The sequence below is a fragment of the Pantherophis guttatus genome, chromosome 18 (assembly GCF_059756535.1).
Source record: "Pantherophis guttatus breed Tessera chromosome 18, ASM5975653v1, whole genome shotgun sequence".
NCBI classification, from domain to species: domain Eukaryota; kingdom Metazoa; phylum Chordata; class Lepidosauria; order Squamata; family Colubridae; genus Pantherophis; species Pantherophis guttatus.
In genome coordinates this window covers 3,862,446-3,888,426 of record NC_142080.1, presented here as the reverse complement: position 1 = coordinate 3,888,426, position 25,981 = coordinate 3,862,446, and the positions used below count along the sequence as shown (strand labels likewise).

Below are 25,981 nucleotides of genomic sequence, written 5' to 3'. Positions count from 1 at the left end.
CCCCATCTTACTCCACCCGCCCCAAAATAATAAGACCTCCCCGAAAATAAGCCCAAGCGCTTATTTCGGGGTTCAAAAAAAATAGAAGACGGTCTTATTTTGGGGGAAACATGGTAGTATTCCCAAGCCAGCTTGTGGAGACCCCAACTCCCAGAATTCCCCAGTCATCTTTTAGCTCCCAGAATTACCTAGGCAGCTTGTGCAGACCTCCGGCTCCCAGAATTCCCGCAGCCAGCATCTGGACTTCAGCTCCCAGAATTCCTTGGCGCCTGTTGACTTCAGTTCCCAGAATTCCCCAGGTTATTTATTTCTTGAATTTATCTTGAATTCAGGGTTTTATTTAATTGACCAAACTAAGTAATCATTTTAATTAGCAATTTTATGATGTTTGTGTGTCTATATTTTTCTTGACTGTACACCGCCTTGAGTCCTACGGGAGAAAGGCGGTATAGAAATATAATAAATAAATAAATAAATATTGCCGCCTATTCGCCATGGCAACTGAAGGCGGCTTACAGAATATAATACCACGTTTAAAACAATAAAACTAATTAAAAGAATCAAATAATATATTGATAATTTATATATATATGTAGCATATAATATATGTTATTTTGTGCAAGTTTGAGACTTTTGCAGGGCAAGAATGTGGAGGGAATCCCCCACCTGGAACAGGTGGGGAAGCCCACCACCACCACCCCTTGTGAATTAAAATCTGCTTCTCCACATGCAGAGGCCCCTTAACCTCAGCAAACTGGGATTATAGTGAAAAAGGGGAAAACATGTATGTATGCATGTATGTATATTGATTTTTAGAGCTACAGCTGCACAAGGGACAAAGAGAAGTGGGACTTATGATTGCAACCCAAACCTCCGGTACACCATCGAAAGGCAACACCTTTTGGAACCCTCAAAACAGCCTTGCTCTTCTCTTCGCTCTCCCCCACAGAAGACCCTCCCCGCCTCCCCAGGAGGGGTGGTGGTGGAGGAGCCATTTCGAGTGCATTGGCTGAGTTCAATACACAGCCCATCGGGCCGAAACCGCCTCCCTCCCGCGCCGCCGGAGGGTGCTTTCCCCCCCGCTTTGTTGCGCTCGAGAACCGGAATTGTAAGCTCCCTTAACTGGACCTCTTTGGGGAGGCGGAGTGGGGTTTATGTGTGTGTGTGTTTGCGCAGGCGCTCTCGCGGAAAGGCGAGCGGCGTGAAGCGTACGGAAGGGGGCGGAGCCAGCGGGGAGGAGGAGGAGGCTGGGCGTGGCTAAGCACCGTCGGCGCCGACGCCATTTTGTCCGCCTCAGCGGGCGGGAAGATGAGGCGGGGAAAGGCGCTCCGTCGCCTGAGGGAAAACCAGGCCCGTTGACGGCTCCCCGCGAGGGGCCCCGAAGGCCTCTGAGGCGGGATGGAGCCCACCGGGCCTCGGGGCCCGGTTGTTGGAATCGTCTCCGGCCCGCCTGCGGGGCAACCCCGGGAGTACAAACTGGTGATGTTGGGCGCCGGCGGAGTCGGGAAAAGCGGTACGTGAGGCGAGGGGAAAAAAAAAAAAAAAAGAGTCGGGTTGGCCGGGGGGAAAAGGGCCGGATTTGGACTTTTGAGGGCTTCGTGCCCGCGGAACTCCCTGCCACTAGAAGCCCCGAAGCTTTTCAAGGGGAGTTTTGCAGGTCCTGAGGGGGAACATTAAAGCCCCCTCCCCACTTTTCTGGCCTTGAGAAAAAGAGGTGGGAAAAAGCCGGGCTGGGCCTTGAGGGCTTCATGCCCGCAGAACTCCTTGCCACTGGAAACCCCAAAGCTTTTTAGAGGGGAGTTTTGCAGGTCCTGAAAAGGCCCTTTATGCCTTCAGGAAGCCTTGAGGGCTTCGTGCCGGCGGAACTCCCTGCCACTAGAAGCACCAAACCATTTAGAGGGGAGTTTTGCAGCTCCTGAGGGGAGCATTAAGCCCCCTCCCCACTTTTACGGCCTTGAGAAAAGAGGACAAAAGGTAGGAAAGGGCCGGGCTGGGTTTTGAGGGCTTAGTGCCCGTGTAACTCCCTGCCACTAGAAACCTGGAACCCCCTCTGGGAGAGAGTTTGTGCCTTAGGGGTGGACAATAAGCCCCCTCCCCACTTTTACGGCCTTGAGAAAAGAGGACAAGAGGTGGGAAAGGGCCGGGCTGGGTTTTGAGGGCTTAGTGCCTGCGGAACTCCCTGCCACTAGAAATCCCAAAACTTTTAGAGGGAGTTTGCAGCTCCTGAGGGCAGCATTAAGCCCCCTCCCCACTTTTAAGGCCTTGAACAAGAGGGCAAGAGACAAGAAAGGGCCAGGCTGGGCCTTGAATTAGTGCTGGTGGAACTCCCTGCCACTAGAAGCCCTAAAGCCTGTGTGTGTGTGTGTATGCATAATTTCTTATTTATGTTTTTGTCATGTTTATGTAGTGTATTGCAGGTAAATGACCCTTTGAGAGCTGCCATGCAATGCAATTTCATTTTAATCTATGCCGATTAGGGTGCATTTAGTGACAAAGTTTTAAATTTTGCATTTAATTTTCTTCCTAGTTATGTTATGATTTTTAAAAATTATTATAATCTTGAGCCACGCTGGAGTCACTCCTATGAGATGGGAGGTGTAGGAATGTGATGAATGGATAAATCATGATAGGCCAGAGACTGGGATGGTTTAACTGTGATTTATTGCACAAGCCAGGATGGGTGCAGTTGCCAGGTGTGGTTTCCAAGCTGAAATGAACTGGGTTCAGCCAAGGTACTAAATTAAAGCCAATCGCGCAGTCCCTCTATGAGGGAGATGGGCAATTCAGACAGACAAACAGACAGACGATAGATAGATAGATAGATAGATAGATAGATAGATAGATAGATAGATAGATACATAGCTACAATAGATACATAGATAGATACATAGATACATAGCTACAATAGATACATAGATAGATACATAGATAGATAATTGATTGCCATTATTGTTTGGGGTGAAACTGTGTTTACTCTTGAAACATACTGGGAGCTTTTTATTATAATTGAAACATACTGGGAGCTTTTTATTATAATTGTATTTATTTATAGCCAGACGTCCTGCAAATGTTATTTTGGGTGAAACCACATGTTTACTCTTGAAACTGATATATTGGGAGCTTTTTATTATAATTGTACTTATTTATAGCCAGGAGATCTGTAATTATGATTTTTGGACTGTAACCATGTGTTTAATCCCAAGATTGATAATGCCAGAAACTTTTTTATGATTGAATGTTTTTATTTATAGCCCGAAGACTTGTGTATTTGTTATTGTGGGCTGAAACCATGTATTTATTCTTAAAATTGGCCCAGCAGAAACTTTTTATAAGAATTGTGTTTATTTAGAGCTGGATAGTGTATAGATTACTCATTAGATTTATATAACCACCCTCTTCATATCTGTGACTCCAGGCAGCTTATTTAAGATGGATAAAATACAGAATGGAATGTATAGAATTGACTCTGAATTTGTAGAGTCAAGGCCCATGTTTTGAAATTGCTTGCAAGCAAACTGTCAGATGACGGGGCTCTAGAACCTGGCCAAACTAAAGATCCCAGTATGATAGTTGCTGGGTACCGGTCAAGTTAAATTTGTAACCTCTGGTCAAAATCATCTCCCAGTGCATTGTCTCAGAGCAATCTCCATTGTTACTCTCCTTGTTTGGTGTTAACCTGCTTGTTTCCTCCTCACAGCCATGACCATGCAGTTCATCAGTCACCGTTTCCCAGAAGACCACGATCCCACGATCGGTGAGTGAGTCCAACTGCTGCTTTACCTTTTACTTTCTTAATTATGGAGGCTTGTCTAACTGGGTTTGGTGGGACTTCCAGCCTGTTTCAAATCGTCCTGTAAATACCAACACATTTCAGTATCTGTTGATTTGACAGCTGGCTGAGAGTGAAGAGGCTTTATAATCTTTTAAAGAATTTCAAGAAGTCCATCCTGGCTGTTTTGTCCTAGTGCTCTGGGATTTTTTCTTCTTCTTCCCGTCTTCTTGGTAAATCTCTTCTCGAGATTGCTGTTAAATTTGAGGTGCCTCCTGCTCTTCATTACCCTTTCAGGCTGCACTGCCAGACGCTGTCTCAGCGACTCTGACCTTACACTCTTGATAAGGGAAATGTATTTGTCTACAGGGATAGGTTGCAAGGAAGAAATGACGTTTGCGCTCAATCCATCCCTGTGGGGAGGAGCTACGGATGAACCCTGAATAAAGAAACCGAAACTTTAGGATTCGAGGAACTGTTACTTTCTATTACAGTTAATTCAGAAAATATAGGAGGGTCAATACTTCTGCACCACACAGCTAGAATCACAAAATAAGACAGCCCCCAAATCCCCTTAGAATTCAAACAATTGACTATTGGATTAGATGCTGGGGGACTCTTCCTCATTCATCTGCCTAATCTCTGATGAATTTGCAAGGGTCAGGTGGGAAGGATCAGGACCACATGCTCAGTTCCAGTTAAGCTGATTTATCGCTCAGGCCTTTGTTGTTGCTAGTTGCGAAGTCATGTCCGACCCATCGTGACCCCATGGACAACATTCCTCCAGGCCTTCCTGTCCTCCGGAGTCCATTGAAGCTCACGCTGACTGCTTCAGTGACTCCATCCAGCCACCTCGTTCTCTGCCGTCCCCTTCTTCTCCTTTTGCCCTCCGTCATTCCCAGCATTGGGCTCTTCTCCAGGGAGTCCTTCCTTCTCGTTAGGTGGCCAAAGGATTTGAGTTTCCTCTTCAGGATCCGGCCTTCTAGAGAGCAGTCAGGGTTGATCTTCTCTAGGACTGACCGGTTGGATGGCCTTGCAGTCCAAGGGACTCGCGGGAGTCTTCTCCAGCACCAGAGTTCAAAGGCCTCCATTCTTTGGCACTCAGCCTTCCTTATGGTCCAACTTTCACAGCCGTCCATTGCAACTGGGAACACCATGGCCTTGACTAGACGCACTTCAGGCCTATACATAAGAGCCTTGGTACTACAGTGGTTTAAAGCACCCTGTTATTAACACAGCTGCCTGCAATTTACTGCTGGTTCGAATCTCTCCAAGGCTCAAGGTTGACTCAGCCTTCCATCCTTTCTAAGGTAGGTTAAATGAGGACCCAGTTTGTGGGGGCAATAAGCTGACTTTGTATAAAATATACAAAAGAATGAAGGCTATTGCTTAACGCATTGTAAGCCGCCCTGAGTCTCCGGAGAAGGGCGGCATATAAATCAAATTAAAAAAAAAAAAAAAAAAAAAGTATAATCAACTAACAGTCTTGGCACTAAACTGATGCTAGATAAGAGTTAAGGGAATTCAAGGGGGGTTGGATTTGGAGTGTTTGTGGACGCGTAAGGATTCTAGGCCGAGTCCTCTCTTGACTCCGCCCCCAGCTCTGCCTCTTCTCCTCCGATTCAGCCCACCTTAACCATATCCATTTATGAAATAAAAATGGCATGGCATCTTGCAAAATTACAATTTTTTTAAAAAAAGAAATCCCCTTTAAAATGCACCTGTTCTCCTCTCTCTCTCCCCTCCCCCCCATAGCTCAGCCACAGATTGGAAGGTGTCACTTGGGGGTGTGTGGGGAAATCCCCAGAAACATGGGAGTTGAGAGAGAAGCATCTGGAGAAGAAGCTTTCGTTTCTGGGTCACCAGTGGAAGTTTGCTGGTCGTCTTTGGTTTACCTGAACCTGTTGCTAATCCAGGCGTCAACAGTGTTCCTGTTGATGTGTTCAGCAAAATCATATTTGCACAATGCCCCAAACATGTCTGCACGCCCCCCCCCCCCCAAATTCATTAATGCTGAATGTGTATTATGGGGAAAAAATTGAAGGTCCTCCTGTGTGTCTCCCTGTAGAGGATGCTTACAAAATGCGGATCCGGATTGACGACGAACCTGCTAATCTGGATATTTTGGACACCGCAGGCCAGGTATTTGACAACCATGTAGCCTTTCCTGTTGTGTTTTTTTTCCTCTCCTGGGCTTTAGTGATTTCTAAACAGCCCTCTGGGGTGGTTGCATGTCATAGTTTGCACGCTTTGTATGGACAACTGAAAATAATCTCTTAGTGCATTCCTGGTGGAGGCCAGAATTGAACTGGGAGCTCGGCTTCCATAGTTCGGCTGCTTGCTTTGCCACTAGCAGTCATTACACTGTGTTTTTTTTTAACTTAACAAAAATAGCCCGCCAGAATATTCTGGAAACCCAGCTGTTTCCTGCACTTTGCCAGCCTCAAAAAGCTTGCAGGAAGAAGCTTGCTGAAACCTCTTTGGCTGGCAACCAAAAAAGCCATATTTTCCCTTCCCGCAGGCCGAATTCACTGCTATGAGAGATCAGTACATGCGAGCTGGCGAGGGGTTTATTATCTGTTACTCCATCACGGACCGCCGAAGTTTTCACGAAGTCCGGGAGTTTAAACAGCTCATCTACCGTGTCCGGCGTACGGATGAGACTCCGGTCGTTCTGGTCGGCAACAAGTCCGACCTAACTCAACTCAGGCAGGTAAAAAGGCTTGAAATGTACATTTACCCGTAGTCCTCGGTTTACGGCCACGATTGAGCTCCAAATTTCTGTTGCAAAGCGAGACATGAAGTAAACTTTGCTCCATTTTACAACCTTTCTTGCCACAGTCGTTAATCACAGCAGTTCTTAAGTTAGTCCCACAGTTGGTAAGTGAATCTGGCTTCCCCCTTGACTTGGCTTGTCAAAAGGTCGTGTGATCCCGGGGACTTTGCGACCGTCATAAATATGAGCCAGTTGCCAAGTGTCTGAATTTTAATCACCTGCTTGCTGCAACGGTCATAAGTGTGAAAAACAGTCTTAAGTCCCTTTTTTCAGTACCGTTGTAACTTTGAACAGTCACTAAATGAGCTGTTGTAAATCGAGGACTAGCTGCTATTTGGGAGATAAATTTTGTGCATCAGAGGATTATGGTTGGGATAAATCAAGTATTTCTAAGTTCTGGTATATAGATATATCAAAATTTTTGAAAAGCAAATTCTATTTCCATCTGAAATACTAGATTCTACGTCAGTCAATTTCTGAGTAGTTAGCTGTTCGGAACAACCTCGCAAAGAGCGTCAGCTAGCATGGTCACTAAGCGAGCCGTCGTAAGTCGAGGACTGCCCTTATTTCCCCTCACTGTCCCCACTCGCATGCGCTTTCTTCACCCGAAGGTCTCCAAGGACGAAGGCTCGGCGTTGGCCCAAGAGTTCGGCTGCCCCTTTTTTGAGACCTCCGCCGCCTTCCGCTACTACATCGACGACGTCTTCCACACCCTCGTCCGCGAAATCCGGCGGAAGGAGAAGGAAATCGTCATGGCGTTGGAGAAGAAGTCGAAGCCGCGTCCGAGCGTTTGGAAAACCTTGAAATCTCCCTTCCGCAAGAAGAAAAATTCCATAACCTGAAAACCCCCTCTTCCTCCTCCCCCCCCCACCCAAAAAGGCCAGGGGGAGCTTTGCAGAGAGAGGCAAAATAGTCCTCCAGCTTTTGAACTCTCTCTCTCTCTGTACTGAGTGTGTAAACGGAACTCCTGATCTGTGCCAAAAAACAAAATCCCAGATGGCCATTTTTCTGCGAAATCATTTTTACTCCGGCATCCAGCGATACACAGCCTTGTCTGCTTGCAATTTCTGCCTTACCCAGCCCGAGCGGACTTTGCCGAGAAAGCAATGGACGTAGAAACAAGCTAGCCACCTTTGCAAACAAGCCATCATCTCTTGGCCTCGTGAGGGAGAGCCGACCTTGCTTGCTTCAGTTTGGTCCGGATTGGAGGGGAATCTTGGCTTTTGATGGAGTGGGATGGCGACACCGTTTAGAAGCAGTCCAAATTCTTTAGCCCTGTGTTATGAGGCGAAGGTGGGGAGCGGCGGGGGGGGGGCTTGGGGGGGCGGGCAGAACGGGATACACTGTAAAAACCAGGTTTTTTAATTTCCTACTCGGGGTACGGGATGCAAACAGGCCAGGTTTGCTGTGAGAAAGAACTGCGCAGCCTCTTTTTAACGCTTTCGAAATTTTCTGCTGTAGCATCTGTTTCTCGGGGCCGCCTCTTTCGCGAAAGAGGGCCGTTCCCCCTCTTTCCCGCCCTCGTGCGTGGCATCCGGAAAAGTGGGGTTGCAAAATTTGCCTTTTATTGCTTTGCGTAAAGGTTACACGCGATTTAAAGCAGGGAGGATGTTCAGGAATCATATTCACAGATCCGAATTTGAATAAAATGGCACAGGATTAGGATGATTTTTGTCGGATTCCGTCAGTTTGGTGCGAGAGCAAGCGGGGGGGGGGGAGAGCGAGCGGTCCATCAGGGTGGCGCTCCGAGAAATGGTAGGAAGGGATGCCGAGGGGCAAGAAAGGGACGTGGTGAATTGGAGGTGTAAAGTTGTAGCGCGGTATAGAGCAAGTGGTAAATTGAATTTGGGAGACGAGTTTGAGAAAGAAAGAGTGGTGAGGTATTTACTTCGCTTGTGTGAAGACCGGGGTCAAATTTTCTAGCATAACTTCACAAGGCATGTTGGTTAGTTAGAGTATTGAGATTTTTGGCCACGCTGAGCCAAAGGGGCCAACCTGCTTTTATTAATTAAAAGAGTTTGGGTCCTGTTTTTTTTCCCCCTGGGGTGCCTTGTGGATGGACCCCAAAAATGGAGTCCACATGAATGAATTATGGAGATTTTGATAGGCTTGCAGGTGGAATGAGAGATGGAAAAGTGTGAGTAAGGTCCTTGGTTGAAGGTAAGAGAAATGTGTGTCTCGGAGGTCGTGGAATTTCCCTCCCTCCCCAAGTTGGTCTCTTAAATCTTGTGACCGTGACAAAAAAATAAATAAAAATAACCTGCTTTAAATTGAATTAACTCTTTAAACAGAGGGCTTTCCTGTCTGCGTGTCAGGTCTGAGTCCTTTCTTCCTGCTTTAGTAGCCACGACACGTTCCTGGGGCAATTTTTACAAAGCGTTTGTAATTGTTTGTGGTTTACAGGGAGTCAGGAAATAGGACAGCCCCTTGTCAAGTTTAAAGAATGAGAGAAAACAATGGAAACTTTCTTTTTTTTTCTTTTTTTACTTTTCCTAAGAGACTGAAGAAGCCTTAGAAATTTCTTCTAGGTAATTTTTTTTTAATGATGTTGGATTTTCAAATGTTACCGATTATAGTGTTTGATATACGTATGTATTTATAGACTCTGAGAAACTTGGTAGTTGAGAGGAACAGGAATATCACATTCCATTTTAGCAAAGAGTTATTTTTGAATGTATTTTATTGACTGTAGCAATATACGGTGTATTTAAAATTAGTAAATTAAATGTTACGAACAATGCTGGATACTTTCCATAGCTATTAATTTTAGAAGCAGAAGAAATCTTACTTTTAATTTTTATATTATCACATAACTGTATAATGTGGTAGATACGTCAGGTTTTTTTTTTAAAAGGGACTACAGTAGTTTCAGGGTAAATAACATCGCTAACATGGGTGGCCGAAGGAGTCACAATTTCAGTTCTGTTTTGTTTTTACTTCTCAAGTTCTCATTCCAGAAAAAAAAAAAAAATGACTTGAAGCAAGAATGCATTTGTAGCGGATTCAAAGCCTGCTGTTTAAGCCAAATTTAAAACATTTTTTTTAAAAAGCAGCTTTCTTAATTTGTGCCTTAGCAGAATTCAGTATTTTGTGGTGCTAATGGTGAAATCTTTTTTTTTTTTTCTAGCATGATTACATCTGATTATTAAGCACTTTCTTTGGACACAATTCCTGTCTTTTATGATTCACATATATATTGCACTTGATACAATAAATATTTTTTTAAGCCTGAGCTTCTGTTTCTTTACTTTGAAAATTGACGACAAAAGTGCACGTTAACGCTTAGGCGTGAAAGAGTGGAATAAGAATTGTGAAATTGTGAGTTGCCGATCCTGGAAATCTACACAGCAACAAGTTTAAAATTAAAACTCAAGAATCAACCATTCATTTATCTCAAGAAATTCTGTAGTCCTTTTAATACAATGTTTTTATAATTTTTGGTCCCCTATACAGGGAGTCCTCGACTTACGACCACAATTGAGCCCAAAATTTCTATTGCTAAGTGAGACATTTACTAAGTGAGCTTTGCCCCGTTTTAGGACCTTCCTTGCCACAGTTGTTAAGTGAATCGCTGCAGTTGTTAAATTCGTAACCCGGTCGTTAAGCGAATCTGGCTTCCCCATTGCTTGTCAGAAGGTCGCAAAAAGGGATCACGTGAGCCCGGAACACTGCAACCGTCACAAACACAAGTCAGTTGCCAAGCGCCTGAAAATTTTGATCACGTGACTGTGGGGATGCTGTAACAGTTGTGTGAAAAACGGGACAGTCGCTTTCTTTCAGTGCCGTCGTAACTTCGGTCGCTAAGTGAACTGTTGTAAGTGGAGGACTACCTGTATACTATTTTGGGGGAATAATTTTGCGCCTCAAAGGAACATCGTCCGGATAAATAAAATATTCCAGACTCTCCTACCCTGTTTTCCCCAAAATAAGACATTATCCCCTGATAATAAGCCCAATCTGGTTTTTGAGCGCATGGCAATAAGGCCAAGCGCTTATTTCAGGGTTCAAAAAAAATATAAGACAGGTCTTATTTTCGGGGAAACACGGTAGTATGATAGATCTATCGAAATTCTCAAAAAGTAATTATGTGAGGGGGTCCTTGGTGCTTTATAAATATAAATTATGAGAGAAAATATAATTCAATCGAAACTAGAATCTACGCCAATCCATTTCTTGGTAGTCAGCTGTTTAGAACTGATGGCGAATCTATGGCATGCGTGCCAGAAGTGGCACATAGAGCCCTCTGTGGGTACATGTGCCGTCGCCAGCTACTTCGGTTTCTGGCACGCCTGGTCTTCGCAGGTGCTGGAAAATGGCCAAAAAACAGGCCAGTTTTTGGCTATTTTCAGGCCGTTTTCTGGGTTGTTTCCAGGCCATTTTCAGGCCTGTTTTTGGCCTGAAAACGGCCCCCCAAATGTCTCCAAAAATGGCTTGAAAACGCCCCAAAAACAGGAATGTGCGTGCCGGCCAGCTGGTTTTCGGGTTTCCGGCGCGCACACACGCACGGTACGCGCATTCTGGTTTGGGCATTCGGTGCCCAAAAGGTTCGCCGTCACCGGTTTAGAAACAACTTTACAAGAGACTTTTTATCAGCAAGAGCAAAAAAAAAAAAAACCTTCCTTGTTGGCTTCAAAAAACAAGCCATTGTCGGAGGGAAGAAAAATAAACATTTCCCATCTCTCCTGGGAGTTTGGTGCCTCTTGGCACGGAGGTGGCAGCGGCTGGCGCAGCAGCGGAAGGATGAGGTAATGGTTTCGTGGCGAGACTGCGCGCCCGGCGTGCGTGCGTGCGTGGGGACGACGACGGACACAATGGGTGGGAGATGCTTTTGAGATGGGCAGAGTAGCCGAGGCTGCCAAAGGCCGCTTGGCGGCACCGCCGGGAGGCGAGCTTGCAAAATGGTTTTAAGCCGCCTCCTTGCAAGTGGCAGGGGGGGGGGGGGGAGAAAAAAATCTGGAAGCTTTTAAGCTTGCAGAGGGGGGGAAATTAATAGTAAAACCAGTGTAATCTTGATCCCTCTTTTTAGCAGTAAAGGATCCCGAAGCCTCCCTCCTTCCCTGTTTTTTATTTTCCCTGCAAACTGTAAAGAGAACGAATTCCATTTTTTTTTTTTAAAAAAAATCCCATTTTATTCCACTTCACTAGTGAAAGAAGCTTCTTTGGATGAGAAGCGAAACGTCTTCAGGGAAAAAAATAAATAAAGCCCGTTTGCCTTTTGGAAAACAGCAATTTGAGTGTTTTAGAACTATATATATTTTTTGAACGTTGTTTTAAATGCTGGAAAGCCCATCCGGAGTCCTTTTCGCGACGAGATGGGCGGCAAATAAATTTAATAAAACACAGGCACAGTCCTCCACTTACGACCCCATTGAGCCCAACATTGACGTCGCCAAGGGAGAAAATGTGAAGCGCGTTTTGTCTCGTTTTACAACTTTCCCTTGCCACCTTCTAAGGGAATCCCTGCATTTGTGAGATTAGTGAATCTGTTTTCCCCGTTGACTTTGTCAGGTTACAAAAGGAAGATCTGGGGTCTGTGTGTGCTACAATGGTCATAAGTGTGAAAAACGGTCCCAAAGTCACATTTCTTCAGTGCCGTTTCAGCGATAAATCCAACTGTCGTAAGTTGAGCTCTGCCTGTCGTTTTTTTTTTTTTTGAGTTAATCGCTTTGCAAACCAATTTTTCATTTAGCACAACGCCTGGGAATTACGCAAATCCTTGCGCGTTTTTCGAACGGCTAAAATCAACGACAATCGAGAAAGATAAAGTGACTCCATCTTTTATTTGAATGTCCGGATGTGCATTAAAACAATATTGACATTACACATAGCATTTTACATGTTGGTTAGGTTAGTAGAACAGCATTTATGCGGTTGTACATGGTTTGAGTTTTCTCCGGGTTTTTTTTTTTTTACCCATTTTTTTTTTTTGACACAAAGTTATAACTTTGTTTTTTTTTTTTAAGCTCCTTTTTAATTTTTTTTCTATTTTTTTAAATCGTTTTTACAACAGACACAAGGTGGAAAGCAAAGGAAAGAAAGAAAAAGGACATCACATCTCGGGGAAAATTTTTATGGTTAAAGCAGCTTCCACGAAAAGAATTCCCGTCTGTTATGGTGATGGTGGAAGTTCATTATTTTATTATTATTATTTTTTTTTTTAAAAAAATCATCCTTCGTTTTTCCATGACTCCTGTGGAGAAATAAGAACTGTTTCCATAGGTCTGGAAAGACACACAGGTGGGAACCATGGGTCCTTCTGGATCACAACTCCCATCGGCCTTGTCGGTTTGGCATGCCAACAGGGGATTTGAGTGAAACCGAAACAGCCAAGTTCCACACCCCTGAAATAACCCTAAATCTATTTATACCCTGAGCACTTTTCCTTAAGAACTATTCCAGGTTTTTCTTTTTTTAAAAGGAAAAAAAATATAAAATAAAGCACATCTTTTTGCTTCGGTGTGCAAAATTAAAATGGGGGGGGACCCAAAACAAAAAACGCTTCTTTTAAATTGGAAAGTTTATTCAGCCATAAAGCAGGAAGGGGGGCAGTTTTTGCTCACAGAAAATTTGCTGATAACGTCACGTCCATTGCTGAGTTAATCCCACATTTGTTTTTACAGGAAATGGGTTTGTTTTTTTTAACAGCCGCTTGCCATTCAGGCATATTTTATTTTATTTTGCTTTTTACGCCCTCCCCCCCCACTCACTTCCAAAAAAGGAAATTGTGTTAAATGCCTCTAAAGCCACTGCGTGTTATGTACAAGCGAAGTTAATTCACCCAAATTATAGGAGGAAAAAAAAAACGGCAAGAGGTTTTCAAACTGAGATAAGGGGCAAACGAAGAAAAAAACCAGCAAATCGACACGAGTATATATATATATATATATGTAATTTTTTTTTAGAAAAAGGAAATCAGGAAGAAAAGCTGAATAGAACCAGTTGTGAATACCTGCAAAAAAGACTGTTCAGCACAAAAACACAACTTCTCGTAGTGACAGATAAAATTGCATTTTTTTAATTAAAAACAAAACAAAACAAAAAAAAAAAAAAACCTGCATCTCGATACTGGTTAAGTTATACTAATTTTTTTTTTGTGTTTTTTCTTTTTTTTTTCTTTTTCTCGACGTCTGTAATCGGCATGCAATAGTAGTGTGATTACGCTTTTTTTTTGTTTTGTTTTTTAAATATAGGTTTTGTGGTATTCTTAAAATTAATGCACTCTTTTTCCTTTTTTCCCCCCCCTTTCCCACGGTTTGTAGAACCTGGGTACGTGTTTTCGTGTCGTCGTGTTGTGTGTGTGTGTGTGTGTGTGCGGGCCCTGTAAACAATGTCACAAAAGAGATCCAGTCAGCTGCTTCTTATGGAAACGGTCAGTTCTACGGCTAAAATAGGAGGGGCTGTTTTTTGGGGGGACGGGAGGGGTTTCTTGGGGAGGGGGGGAGAAAGTCTCTTGAAGGTGGGGCGCGGGCGTGAATCGACGCACCCGCGCCTTCCTCGTGTACCCTGCTAATATTCGCTCAAGCTGTGCCACTTTGCGATCTGCTTCCGGGGGCTTTCGCACACTTCCCGCCAGTGTTCCACTCCGCCGGCCGTGACGCTGTGCGCCCCTAGGATCAGCCGTCCGACCACTTCGTTTTTGGTGGTCCGGTCAAAGTCGATCACCAGGAATTCGATGCTGACATCCGGCAGGAGATCGGTGGGGATGTCGTAAATGAACGACTCGTTGAAGATGGGGTTCAAAGTGCACTTCTTCACGTGGGTTTTCTTTTTCGCGATCCGCTTCCTGCCGTAGTAGACGTTCACCTTGACGTAAGGATCTGAGGAAGAGGAAGAAGAGGGAGAAAGGCCAATAACACAGTCCAGAAAGCGGGCTGCTTCTCCGGGGAGTCGCAGTCCGATGTGAAGGACTGCAGCTAGTCCTCAACTTACAAGTGTTTTTATACTTGCTTTTGCGCGCGAAAACCAGAGCCGGTTTCACTTCTGCTGTGCCAATTGTGGCTTATTCAAGTAAAGTTTTATACTTTATGTCCCAGGAGTTTTCTTTTTCTGGATTTGCTAACTGGACAGCTGACAGATTGATCAATTTTGACCTTCCCCTTTGTTCTCAGGACGGCTGCCCAGTTCCATCTTTCAATGAGAAAACTACAGCATTCTCATCATCAACTTTTCACGACCCCATAATCCCTTGCGGGATGGAGTCTGGGCAACTGAATGGCGGTGAGTGTTTTTACTGGCCGGATGCCGTCCCTGTTGCCAATGCGGAGTTTTTTTTCAACAGATAATATTCTCAAATGTGCCCAGAGAGAGAAATATCTGCCTCTTCCTAGGATCGAACTCACAGCCTCCTGATTGTGAGGCGAGACCTCCACCTCTAGGCCACCGCACCACTTACAGCATTCTCCTTCCGTTCTCCCGAACCTGGTGTCTAGAATGATCCCACTTCTGACACCAGAAATCAATTTATTCACCACTGGATCCATAACGTGGATGATCTGTTTTAGGAGTATCACAATTTAAGAACCGTTAATGGGCAGACTTCACCTTGAAAGGTTATTGTCGTCCTTGACTTACGACTAATAAGGGACAGGATTCCATTGTGGTCATAAGTCGAGGACGACGAGTAACCTTTAGAGATGGAGCCTAACTATTGACAGCTATAAGTTGTGATACTCCTAAAAACAGATCATATGGACTTGATTTTATGACTTTTTGTGGCGATCTTAAAGTGAATCATACCTTAGACAATACTACAAAGTATTGTCTCAAAGGTGCTTTTTTTCCAAAAGGCAACTAACTGGACTTGGTTTGGTTTTTTTTCTCCTTGAAGACGTTTCGCTTCTCATCCAAGAAGCTTCTTCTGTTCTGACTGAAGGATGGAGGGTGGAAGAACTCTCAGAGGGAGTGCTAACGACCAGATGACTGCAAGGAACACATAAGTCCATCCATCTCCCACCCTTTAGTCAAAACTGAAGAAGATTCTTGGATGAGAAGTGAGAACTTCTGCCTCCAGAAGTTGCGAATGTTCCAAGACTGGAAGTTTGTTGGATAACCATTTGTCTGAAGTGGAGTAGGGTTTTCTGCCTAAACAAGGGGTTGGACTAGAAGACCTCCAAGGTCCCTTCCGACTCTGTTATTCTAAACCTCCTAATCTCTTCGTGTGTGCATCTCTACGTGCGTGCATGGCCCCCCTTGCGCGAATGTTGCGGACGGTCTGACCCTACTCGTGCGTTGTCCACAAGCGTTGCAGGTACTCGTGGCCTCTCAGGTGAGCGTTGCTGCAGATCCCACACGCACAAACATTTCCATGAATGTCGCGGGTGCTCACACACAGGCACATGTGCCTGACCCCCCCCCCAGATCATCCCCTCTTTCCCCCTGGAAAATCAGGTCATCAGCCCGGAAACAGCAGTGAAATCCTCTGAAATCTGCTACCGAGCGCGTCCTTCGTGCAGCGCAAAAAAAAGAAACATTTTGAAGCCTTTTGAGTCTGCAAAGGTAAGTAGAACAGCGAGGGGGAGGGAATCCGTTGTGCCACATGATTTAGATTAGCTAGAAAGCAGGAAATCCGACGATTCTAGCGTTGCAGCTAATCGTCGGAAATACTGTTTCGCCCGAACCCGTAGCATTTTTTTTTTACTAGCGGTTCGCTCGAACCTATCCGAACCCGTAGCATTTTTTTTTTTTACTAGCGGTTCGCTCGAACCTATCCGAATCGGTAGCATTTTTTTTTTTTACTAGCGGTTCGCTCGAACCTATCCGAACCAGTAGCATTTCACCCCTGCCCGGAAAGGTAGGGGAACTCTAGCATAATGGATTGGGATCAACGTTGAGAGTCCATCAACGTTTTTAGCACCCGGCTTTTTGAGGAAACCCCACGATAGGCTGAAGAAAATAGCTTCTACCTGAGAGACCAGTGATGTCCATCTTAGGCAGCTGCCTTGCCTTCAACACCATGACAGTCATCCTCTGAGTGACAGGCTGGTAGGATAAGGACACCTGTAGCTCTCCTCTGCTGATGCATTTCTGGGAAGAGAAAAGACATCTTCTGGATGACTCGGATTACATTACCTGAGGCTACCCGGACAACTGTTTTTTTTTTAAAAAAAAAATATTTATTTTAAAGTATTTTTTTAATTTTAAATACAAATAATACAAAGATAGTACACATACCGTATTTTTCGGACTGTAAGACGCAGTTCTTTTGTCTCCCAAAAGGGGGCGAAAATGTCTGTGCATCTTATAGACAGAATATTGCCGATGCCCTGCTCACCCTCCACATGCCCTGTTTTTGGGCCTTTTTTCGAGGCTTTTTTTGGGTCTTTTTCAGGCCTTTTTTGGACTGTTTTTGAGGCTTTTTTTGGTCTTTTTCAGGCCTTTTTTGGACTGTTTTTGAGGCTTTTTTTTTGGTCTTTTTCAGGCCTTTTTTGGACTGTTTTTGAGGCTTTTTTTGGCTTGTTTTTGAGGTTTTTGGAGTCTGTTTTCGGGGCTTTTTCCGCCCCATTTTGAGACTTTTTTCAGCCCATTTTTGAGGCTTTTGGGGGGCCGTTTTTGAGGCTTTTTTTGGCTTGTTTTTGAGGCTTTTTTTGGCCCACTTTTCGGCCCGTTTTTTCTGGGGAAACCCCCCCCGTAAAACGGGCCTCAAAAACCCACAAAAATGGACTGCAAAAAAGTCTTGAAAACAGCCCGAAAAAAGGTAGGCCAAAACCTTTTTTTGTTGTTGTTTTCCTCTTCTTAATTTAGGTGCATCTTATAGTCTGAAAAAAATCTGTACATCTAAATAAATAAATAAAAAAGGAGTAATAAGAAAGATCATTAGTAGTCTTTAATTAGTCAACTAAGGTTTGTATGGACTTTGTGTGTGCTGCATTCTTTGGGGTCCATAGCTGAGGCAGAACAGTGTCGCACGATTCTCCTTTTGCAACCTGGCGACAAAGCAGGGTGGATAAAAATCAATGATTTTTTTTTAAAAAATAAAAAAAATCAGATTTTTTTGATTTAAATCAGATTTTTTTGATTTAAATCAGATTTTTTTTGATTTTTATCCAATTTATTTTAATAAAAAACTTTTGGGGGTAAAAATCTATCGTAAGATAGTTTTCTATTTAAGATACATAAATAATTTAGTTTATTCAGCATGAAATGGAGCTTTGTTATGTAGCACAAGGCTGTCTATTCTGCAACACTGGGACTATCGGTGAGTCAACAGTGGGTCAAAGGAGTAGCAGAGATGACAGTTGCTCTTTAAAAATTATAATTTAAATCGAGTTGATTTAAATCAAGCCTTTTTACTAGTGATTTAAATCGTGATTTAAATTGTGATTTAAATCAAATCCACCCTGTGACAAAGCAAAGTCGATGGGGAAAGCAGTTGAATCCACTTAATAATTTGCAAGCGATGCACTTAACAAACGTGGCAAGACAAAGTCGTAAAACGGGGCAAAACTCGCCAAGGTCTCGCTTAGCAACGAATAAATTTTAGGCTCCCTAGTGGTTGGTTTTTTTTTTTTTTACCTCCCTTCAAACCTCAACGCAAGCCACAAAAATCACAAAACGTTGTGCTCGGTTCGGCCTTTTCTAGTTGTTCCGTAAAGACGAGAGCTTCCCAGCTTGGTTGCCACAAGCAACCTTAAAAGGGTTGAGTTTAAAACAAAACGAAACAAAAAATAACACCGCAGATAAAAACTTTTTTTAAAAAAAAAAATCTGGAAGAATTGCTTTTTTTTAAGGAAAGGAAGGAGGTGGGGATGGATCGGGGTGGGTGGGGGTGGTGTGTTCCTTTTGTTTTGAGTTTGTCCGGCGGTGGAATTAAACTTGGCACCGTGCCGAGTGTTACAAAGCCACTATTAATCCGGTGAATACCGGCAACGTTGCCATGGTTTTCTGTGCCCTACATTCAGGGCTTAAGGGATGAAGAGATGGTCTTCGAAATGTTGCTTCGGGATTGTCCAAAGAGAGGCTGAAATGCAGCCCAGTGGCGAACGCCTGGTCCCCAGGGAGACTTTCTCTCTCTCTCTAATCTATCATTATCTATCTATCTATCTATCTATCTATCTATCTATCTATCTATCTATCTATCTATCTATCTATCTATCTCTCTATCTATCTATCTCTACCTACCTACCTACCTACCTACCTAATCTATCATTATCTACCAGTCTGTCTCTTTCTCTCTCCCCCTAGCTAATCTATACCTACACTATCTATCTATCTTTCATTATTTAACCTATCTACCTACCTACTGTACCTATCTCTATCCCTCCTAATCTGTCTTTATCTCTTAATATCTATCTATCTATCTATCTATCTATCTATCTATCTATCTATCTATCTATCTATCATCTATCTATCTATTTATCTATCATCTATCTATCTAATCTATTACCTACCTATCTATCATTATCTACCTGTCTGTCTCTTTCTCTCTCCCCCTAGCTAATCTATACCTACACTTTCCATCCATCCATCATTATTTAACCTATCTACCTATCGCACCTATCTCTATCCCTCCTAATCTCTCCCTCTCTCTCTCTCCCCCCCCAACCTAATCTACCTTATCTATCAATCATTATCTACCGGTGTCTGTATGTCTGTCTCTTTCCCTACCTCTCTAATCTATCTCTACCTACCTAATCTATTTTATCTATCACTATCTCTCTCTACCTACCTAATCTATCAGTATCTACCTGTCTGTCTGTCTCTCCCCCTATCTAATCTATACCTACCTACTGTCTTTCTCTCTCTAACAATTCTATCCCTATCTATCTATCTATCTATCTATCTATCTATCTATCTATCTATCTATCTATCTATCTATCTATCTCTAACAATTCTATCTATATCTATCTAACAATTCTATATCTATCTACCTACCTACCTACCTACCTACCTTATCTATCCATTCTATCTAATCAGTGGATCGGATAATAGCGCGGCGTTACTGAAGCTGCTGTTCTGCCGAGATTTTAACTCTGCTCCACCTCTGGAAATGCCATCCATCAAAACCCTCATGCATCTTTAATGACACCGAGACATAATTTGGATCGATCGGTGGGAACCGCAGTGGCTAACAGGTCTCGATCCGCCGTCCTCCCCATTTCTCCATACGGTTTTTGTCGTCTCTCAAAAGGCTTATGCCCCGCCTGGAGCTGAGAATACAGGCAGTCCTCGACTTAGGACCACCACGGACCGCCCAACATTTATGTCGCTAAGTGAGACGGCTGTGAAGTGAGCTTTGCCCTGTTTTACTACTTTTCCTGCCCTGTTTTTTTTTTTTTGGGGGGGGGGAAGTGGCTCACGGCGGCTGTTTGGTCGTTAAGTGAATCTGATTTTCCCCACTTGCTTGTCGGAAGGTCGCAAAAGGGGACCACACAACCGTCATAAACACGAGCCAGTTGCCAAGCGTCTGAATTTTGACCATGGGGATGCTGCAACGGTCATTAAGTGTGGAAAAAACGGTCGCAATGGTTTTCCAGTGCCGTTGAAACTTCGGTCACTAAATGAACAGTTGTAAGTCGAGGACTACCCATACGCCTTACTGCTACCTCTGGCTCCCTTCCTAAACTACCTTTGAGGCCATCTCGGTTTGTTCTACCTTTCCCATCCTGATCTCTTGCTCGGGAGGGCTGTGAGAGAGCTCGCTTCAAACTTGGCTTTCCCTCCACCCAAAGCTACAATCCTCTTCCTTCGCCGTGTCAAACTACAATTCCCATCATCCCCTAGCCCACCCCGGGAGCTGAAATCGGACCCCTCTCCCATGAGGGGGGGGTTCTCCCTCCGCAGAGAACAACCCACAGGTGGAAACCCAGAAGATTGACCGGCCTTACCTGTATGTTCCTCTTGATGATCTCCCTCGTCAGATGGACTTTCCCGGTGCTGGGATCCACCCCCGCGAGTGGTACCATCACCTCCCCGATGACGTCATCTCGAGAAAAACGGTCGAAGCTGAGCACCAGGAAGTGGAGGACCAAATCCTGAAGCTGGCTGTAGGGGATGCCGTAAAAGGTGAAGGTCTCGTCAAAGACGGGGTCCAGGGTCTTCCGGAGAACCCTAGTCTTGACGCGGTGCCTCTTGTCTGGCAGGATGGTCATCTTAATGTAAGGATCCGAACCTTGGTTGTGCTCGTCCATCACCGGCAACCCGTGAGCTTCTTGGATGGTCACCACCAGGGCCTTTTTGGGGAAGTTGTAATCCACCGAGAAGGTCAGAGTCCCTAGCGTGATGTCTTCTTCCGGAGAAGACAACGAGGAGGTCTTGCTCCCCGCCGGGGTCAAGCTTTGGTGAGGACTTGGTTCTTCTCCATACTCTACTTTGACAGGGAGTTGGTTGACGGAAGAAGCCGAGTTCAACCCGCCGGATGTTTTTTCGGAGCCCACCAGGCCAGCTTCGGCCGCGTCCGCCAGTAGGTGTCCGTTCCCGTCTTTCCTGGCCACGCCCTTCTTGTCTCTCCGGATCCGTATGATTTTCTTCTTGTTGCTCAGGGTCTCCGGGTAGATGCTGATGCTTTTCAACATGTGGATGAACTTGTACGGGGCGCTCTTCTGCTTCTTCTCCAGCTGCTGGTGGCAACAGGTCCACATGAAAACCGTCACCGAGACCGACACCACCAGGACGGTGGCCCCGATGAGACCGGCCACAATGGGGGAGACATCTGGAGAACGAGAAAGGGTGGGGGAGAAGATCAGAACCGAGGCCTACTGTCCCCTCATCTGCCAGATGTGGACGAAAATCCCCTCCTCTGCCTCTTTTGCAACTCAATATTGCTACTGAAGTTACAAGTTCATTTAATGACCGTCCGCGGAAAAAAAAAAGAAATGACACGGCCATTTTCCATGCGACCTGCTGCACCATCCCCGTGGTCACTGGATCAAAACTTCAGATGCTGGGCAACTGACTCATATTTATGACCGTTTCAATATCCTGGGGGGTCACCCTTTTGCGATCTTGTAAACAAGTAATGGGGAAGCCCAATTCACTTAACAACCGTCTTCCCGACTTAAGAACTGCAACGATTCGCTCAACAGCTATGTCAAAGAGACTGTAAAATCAGCCGATTCCTTGCTCAGCAACGGATCAACTGCGGTCGTTAAGTCGAGGACCACCTGAGCAAGTCAAGCCCAAAAATTGCAATGAGAAACACTAAATACTATTTCCTGGAGTTGGTTTTGGTTCCCTATTTCTTTGCATTCTTCATCAACAAATAAGATTTAAAAAAAAAAGAAAGAAAAAAGAATTAAGTTTCTGTTCTGGAAAACAATAGTACAGATGTGCCCAGCCCTAAGCCAGCTGCAGATATGCGAGTTATAATTCCCCCAGTGATTTTTGCTGACAATGGCTCCGTCTCTATTGTGTCTCTATGTGGGTGGCAGGTTGGGTTCATTTTTTTTTGTGTGTGTGACAAAGACAGGAGAGAAACAATTGCAGGGATTCTCACTCAAATAACTTCCGGGGAGCGTAGGAAAAATCTCACCAAAAAAAAAATTGCAATATTTTGACCCAGGAGGAGACACACGCATCTGGAAATTCTGATGAGCAAAAAAACCCAACTTTATTCAAGCAGCTGCCTCTATTAGAAACATAAAAAACTGATGGCAGAAAAAGTCCATCAAATCTGACATTTCAGATTTTTGTTGTTTGTTTGTTCGTTTATAAATATGATTTTTTGGGGGGTTTGTTTTAAATTTTTGTTGGAACTCTCCCTGTTTTGCAATTTATATTAACGTTCCCTGTTTTTAAATTTTCAATCTTAAATTATTCGGTTCCAACGTTTTATTATACTGATTGCATGGTAAACTATCCAATTAAGTTTTTAATTGTATAGCTTGGGGTTTTAAATTGGGAGGCCGATTAATTTAATTTATTTTTAGATATCTTAACTTTTATATTGTATGTTATTTTAATTTTCGGCTGTTCACCACCCTGAGTCCCTTCGGGGAGAAGGGCGGGATATAAATTCAATAAATAAATAAAATAAATAAAATAAATTCAATTCAAAGCCCCCACCCCCGCATTAGAGAGAAGGGAGGTTAAGAGGTTTATAATAAATGTGTTTATTCCAAGCATGTTTAAACTCAGTTACTGTTGACAGACCAACTACCTAATCAAGGAGAGAAGCAACTTAGAACTAAGGAGAAACTTCCTGACAGCGAGGACAATTAACCAGTGGAACGACTTGCCACCAGAAGTTCTGGGTGCTCCATGATTGGAGGTTGTGAAGAAGAGATTGGACAACGATTGGTCTGAAATGGTATTGGGTTTCTGATTTGGGCAGGAGTTTGGACTAGATGACCTCTTGCCACAATATAAGAAAGATGTTAAAACTCTGGAAAGAGTGCAGAGAAGAGCCACAAAGAGGATTAGGGGAGTGGAGAATAAAATATACGAATTGCAGGAACTGGGTATGTGTAGCTTAATGAAAAGAAGGACCAGGGGAGACATGATAGCAGTCTTCCAATATCTGAGGGGCTGCCCCAAAAGAAGAGGGAGTCAAGCTCTTCTCCAAAGCACCCGAAGGCAGGACAAGAAGCAACGGATGGAAACTAATCAGGGAGAGAAGCAACATAGAACTAAGGAGGAATTTCCAGATAGTGAGGACAATGAATCAGACAAAGACAACGACAGAGCTGGGGAAGCTTCTTGGATGAGAAGCGAAACGTCTTCAAAGAAAAAATCCCCCCAAAGTCCAGTTGCCTCTTGAAAAATAATGCCGGATGACTGAGGATCTCCATAAGACAGTGGAACGACTTGCCACTAGAAATTGTGGATGCTCCATCACTGGAGGTTTTTAAGATGAGATGGGGACAACCATTTGCCTGTAACGGTACAAGGGTTTCCTGCTTGAACAGAGAGGGGGGTGGACTAGAAGGCCTCCCAGGTCCCTTCCGTTATTCTATAGTAAATAAATATGCTACCATTAATCATCATCATCATCGTGGTGGTGAGGAGCGGGCTACAGGCCCTCGGTGAGTGGGTTGGAAATTACACCGGCGACTGGCAGTCGCCACGTTTTCTCCCCCAGGGGAGGCACGCCAGGCGCCCCTTCGGCTGCTTCTTCGGAAATGGCTGGTGCTTGTGTGAATGCCCCTGGGGGGGGGGCAATTAAGGATGAGGAGGAGCCCCCCCCCCAAACACATCGGGACTGCAAAGGGCACCAGATTTCTCTCTCACTTGGGTGGGGGCAAGAAATTGCAGCGGCTCGAGATTCACCTCCAGCCCGCTTTACCCGAGGGGGGGGGCGGGGGGGGGCTCCAGACCCCGATTGTTCAACACACAAACACACAACAGACACACACACGCAAGGCAAACAAAGGCTTTTGTTATTGTTTTTCTTAAAAATCCTTTCTCTGCCTTCCAAAGAGCTGGGGCACTGCCCATCCTAGAAATAAACATCACGTCATCCTTGCTTTTTTTCCTAGCGCCCCCCCCCGTCCCCGCTCAACACCTGCCCCCCTGCTTCTCCACCCTAGAGGGAATGGGGGGGGGGAGAAATCCCTTCCGATGAGGATCGCTGTTAGCTTTGCACCCCTTCGGAAAAGTCTTAAGGATCCGGTCTCTCCTAGCCAGGCCAGAAACTGGGCACGCCCGTGTAGGTGACGGGGTGGAGGGTTGGCAGAGCAATTGAAGGAAGGGGCACCAACCCCCTAGGAAACTGCAAGAAATATAAGAGATGCGTGTACCTTTAGCACAGGTAAGTCCCTCCCAACTACCTGCCTTTAGGATAGGATGGTTAAGAAAGGACCCGGGTTGCAAACGGGCGAGGACGGGTGGCATTGCTAAACTCTCCCCCTTTCCCCACCCCTCCCTCCCTCCCTCCCTGGAGAGAAGGGGCCTCCTTTTCTCCAAGGCCTTGCAATTTGCTTTTTTTTTTTTTGCAAATCTCATGGGCATCCACGGTTAAGATGACACCAATTCTTAAGAGGAGGGGAAAAAAAAAACGCTAGAAAAGAAAGGATGGAGGGAAGGAGCGGAAGGAAGAGTCTTTCCAGACCAGCAGGCCCCAAGGTGCTGGTGATGATTGTGTAGGGCTGGCGGTTGTGTCTATTTTGTGTAGCATTCTTTCTCTCTCTCTCTGTGTGTGTGTTTTTTCTCAGCATCTCTCTCTCGCTCCCGCAGGGATCATTTTGCAAAGATGCTCCCGGTGGTCAAGAGGCTTTGGGGGGGGGGGGGCTATAGATCCCCCACCCAGGAAGGCCCAACCAGATCAGGGAGAAGGGGGGGGTGCAGTTGTGCAACGCCGCAACGCCTCCAGGGTGATTATTTTGGGGGTGGGGGCGGGAGGGGAATCTGCCAAGCAAGCCTCGATCGTTGGATCGAGAGCAGAGAGAGAGAGGGATGGATCCCCGGCCTTTGAGCAGAGAAGGGCCGGGGGGTTTTGCAGCCGAGGAGGAGGAGGATGCCGGCCTATGGGGGGGAGGCATAAAGCCCTCCGCGGAGCCGGCACTGCGCAGCGGCCTTTCTTCCCCCCCTACCCCCCGATGCAACTCACCGAAGCTGGGGCGGACGCTGGCGATCTCGGCCATGGCAACCGGCGTTGGAGCAGGAGCAGGAGCAGTAGAAGCGGCGGGGCGAGGCGCTCCGGAGGCGGCCTCCCCCGTCCCCCCACCCCCCGAGGCGGCTGCGGTGCTCGCTTTGGAAAAGATGCTCTCGCCCGGCTTCTTTCTCCCCCCCCCCCAGCGATGCAGGAGAAGAGGAGCGAAGCGAAGTAAAAAACTGGTCCTCGGCTCCGCCCCTTTCGAACGAAGCCCGGACAAGCGCCGCCCCGTTTTGGAACGAAGCCCGGGCAAGCGCCGCCCCCTTTCGAACGTTGGTGTTCCTTTTTTTTTTTTTTTTTTTTAATACCAGGCTCGCTTTCGCTGCGCGCTTTGGAGACGCCCGGAGAGAGTGACTGGGCAAGCTTGGGCCGGGCGGTGGATTATGGGTCTCTGCGGAGTTTTTTTTTTTTTTTTGCGCGTGTGTGTGTGAGAGAGAAACATCCCCCCCCCAAATGGGGCTGGCCCTGGGGATTTAGGCCCCCTTGCAAACCCCAATGCATCTTTCTAATAGCCAGTTTTTAAAAAGAACTTTTTCATTGATTTCCCCTTCTTCCTCCTCCTCTACTCGGCTGGGTTGCTGAGGATGGGCTTTGTCGTACTTGAAGTATGGGTTTTGCAGTACCCGTTGCGTTGGAGAATTAACGGCGGGTTTCCCTTCTTTTAACCTGCAAACCCAATGCATCTTTCTAATAGCCATTTTTAAAAAGAACTTTTTCATTTATTTCCTCCTCCTCCTCGACTCGGCTGGGTTTCTGAGGATGGACTATGTAATACTTGAACTATGGGCTTTGCAGTACCCGTGGCGTTGGGAGAATTAACGGCGGGTTTTCCTTCTTTTAATGCATCTTTCTAATAGCCATTTATAAAGAGAACTTTTTCATTGATTTCCCCTTCTTCCTCCTCCTCCTC

The 25,981-nt window shown here is 45.2% G+C and overlaps 2 protein-coding genes across 4 annotated transcripts; one reads left to right on the top strand and one right to left on the bottom strand.

Moving 5' to 3' along the window:
* The first annotated feature begins 1,181 nt into the window (after window positions 1–1,181).
* RIT1 (Ras like without CAAX 1) lies at window positions 1,182–9,777 on the top strand. The gene is made up of 5 exons (XM_034406993.3): window positions 1,182–1,513; window positions 3,698–3,754; window positions 5,838–5,911; window positions 6,291–6,482; window positions 7,157–9,777. Exons 1-5 carry the CDS (start codon window positions 1,399–1,401, stop codon window positions 7,385–7,387), a joined length of 669 nt encoding a protein of 222 aa, XP_034262884.1. The 5' UTR covers window positions 1,182–1,398; the 3' UTR covers window positions 7,388–9,777.
* Window positions 9,778–13,537: 3,760 nt separating this feature from the next.
* SYT11 (synaptotagmin 11) lies at window positions 13,538–25,676 on the bottom strand. Of its 3 annotated transcripts, none has more exons than XR_015730463.1 (4): window positions 25,027–25,676; window positions 20,369–21,192; window positions 16,298–16,568; window positions 13,538–16,248 (listed from the first exon to the last, which is right to left on the bottom strand). XR_015730463.1 is itself a non-coding variant. In XM_060682010.2 (4 exons), the coding sequence occupies exons 1-4, from the start codon at window positions 25,058–25,060 to the stop codon at window positions 14,052–14,054; spliced, it is 1,293 nt and encodes a 430-aa protein (XP_060537993.2). In that variant the 5' UTR covers window positions 25,061–25,676; the 3' UTR covers window positions 13,538–14,051. The 3 variants fall into 3 exon arrangements, 2 of the variants coding, with proteins under 2 accessions (XP_060537993.2, XP_060538004.2); XM_060682010.2 differs by having other exon boundaries at window positions 13,538–14,362; window positions 16,445–16,568; XM_060682021.2 differs by having other exon boundaries at window positions 13,538–14,362; window positions 16,448–16,568.
* Window positions 25,677–25,981: the final 305 nt, after the last annotated feature.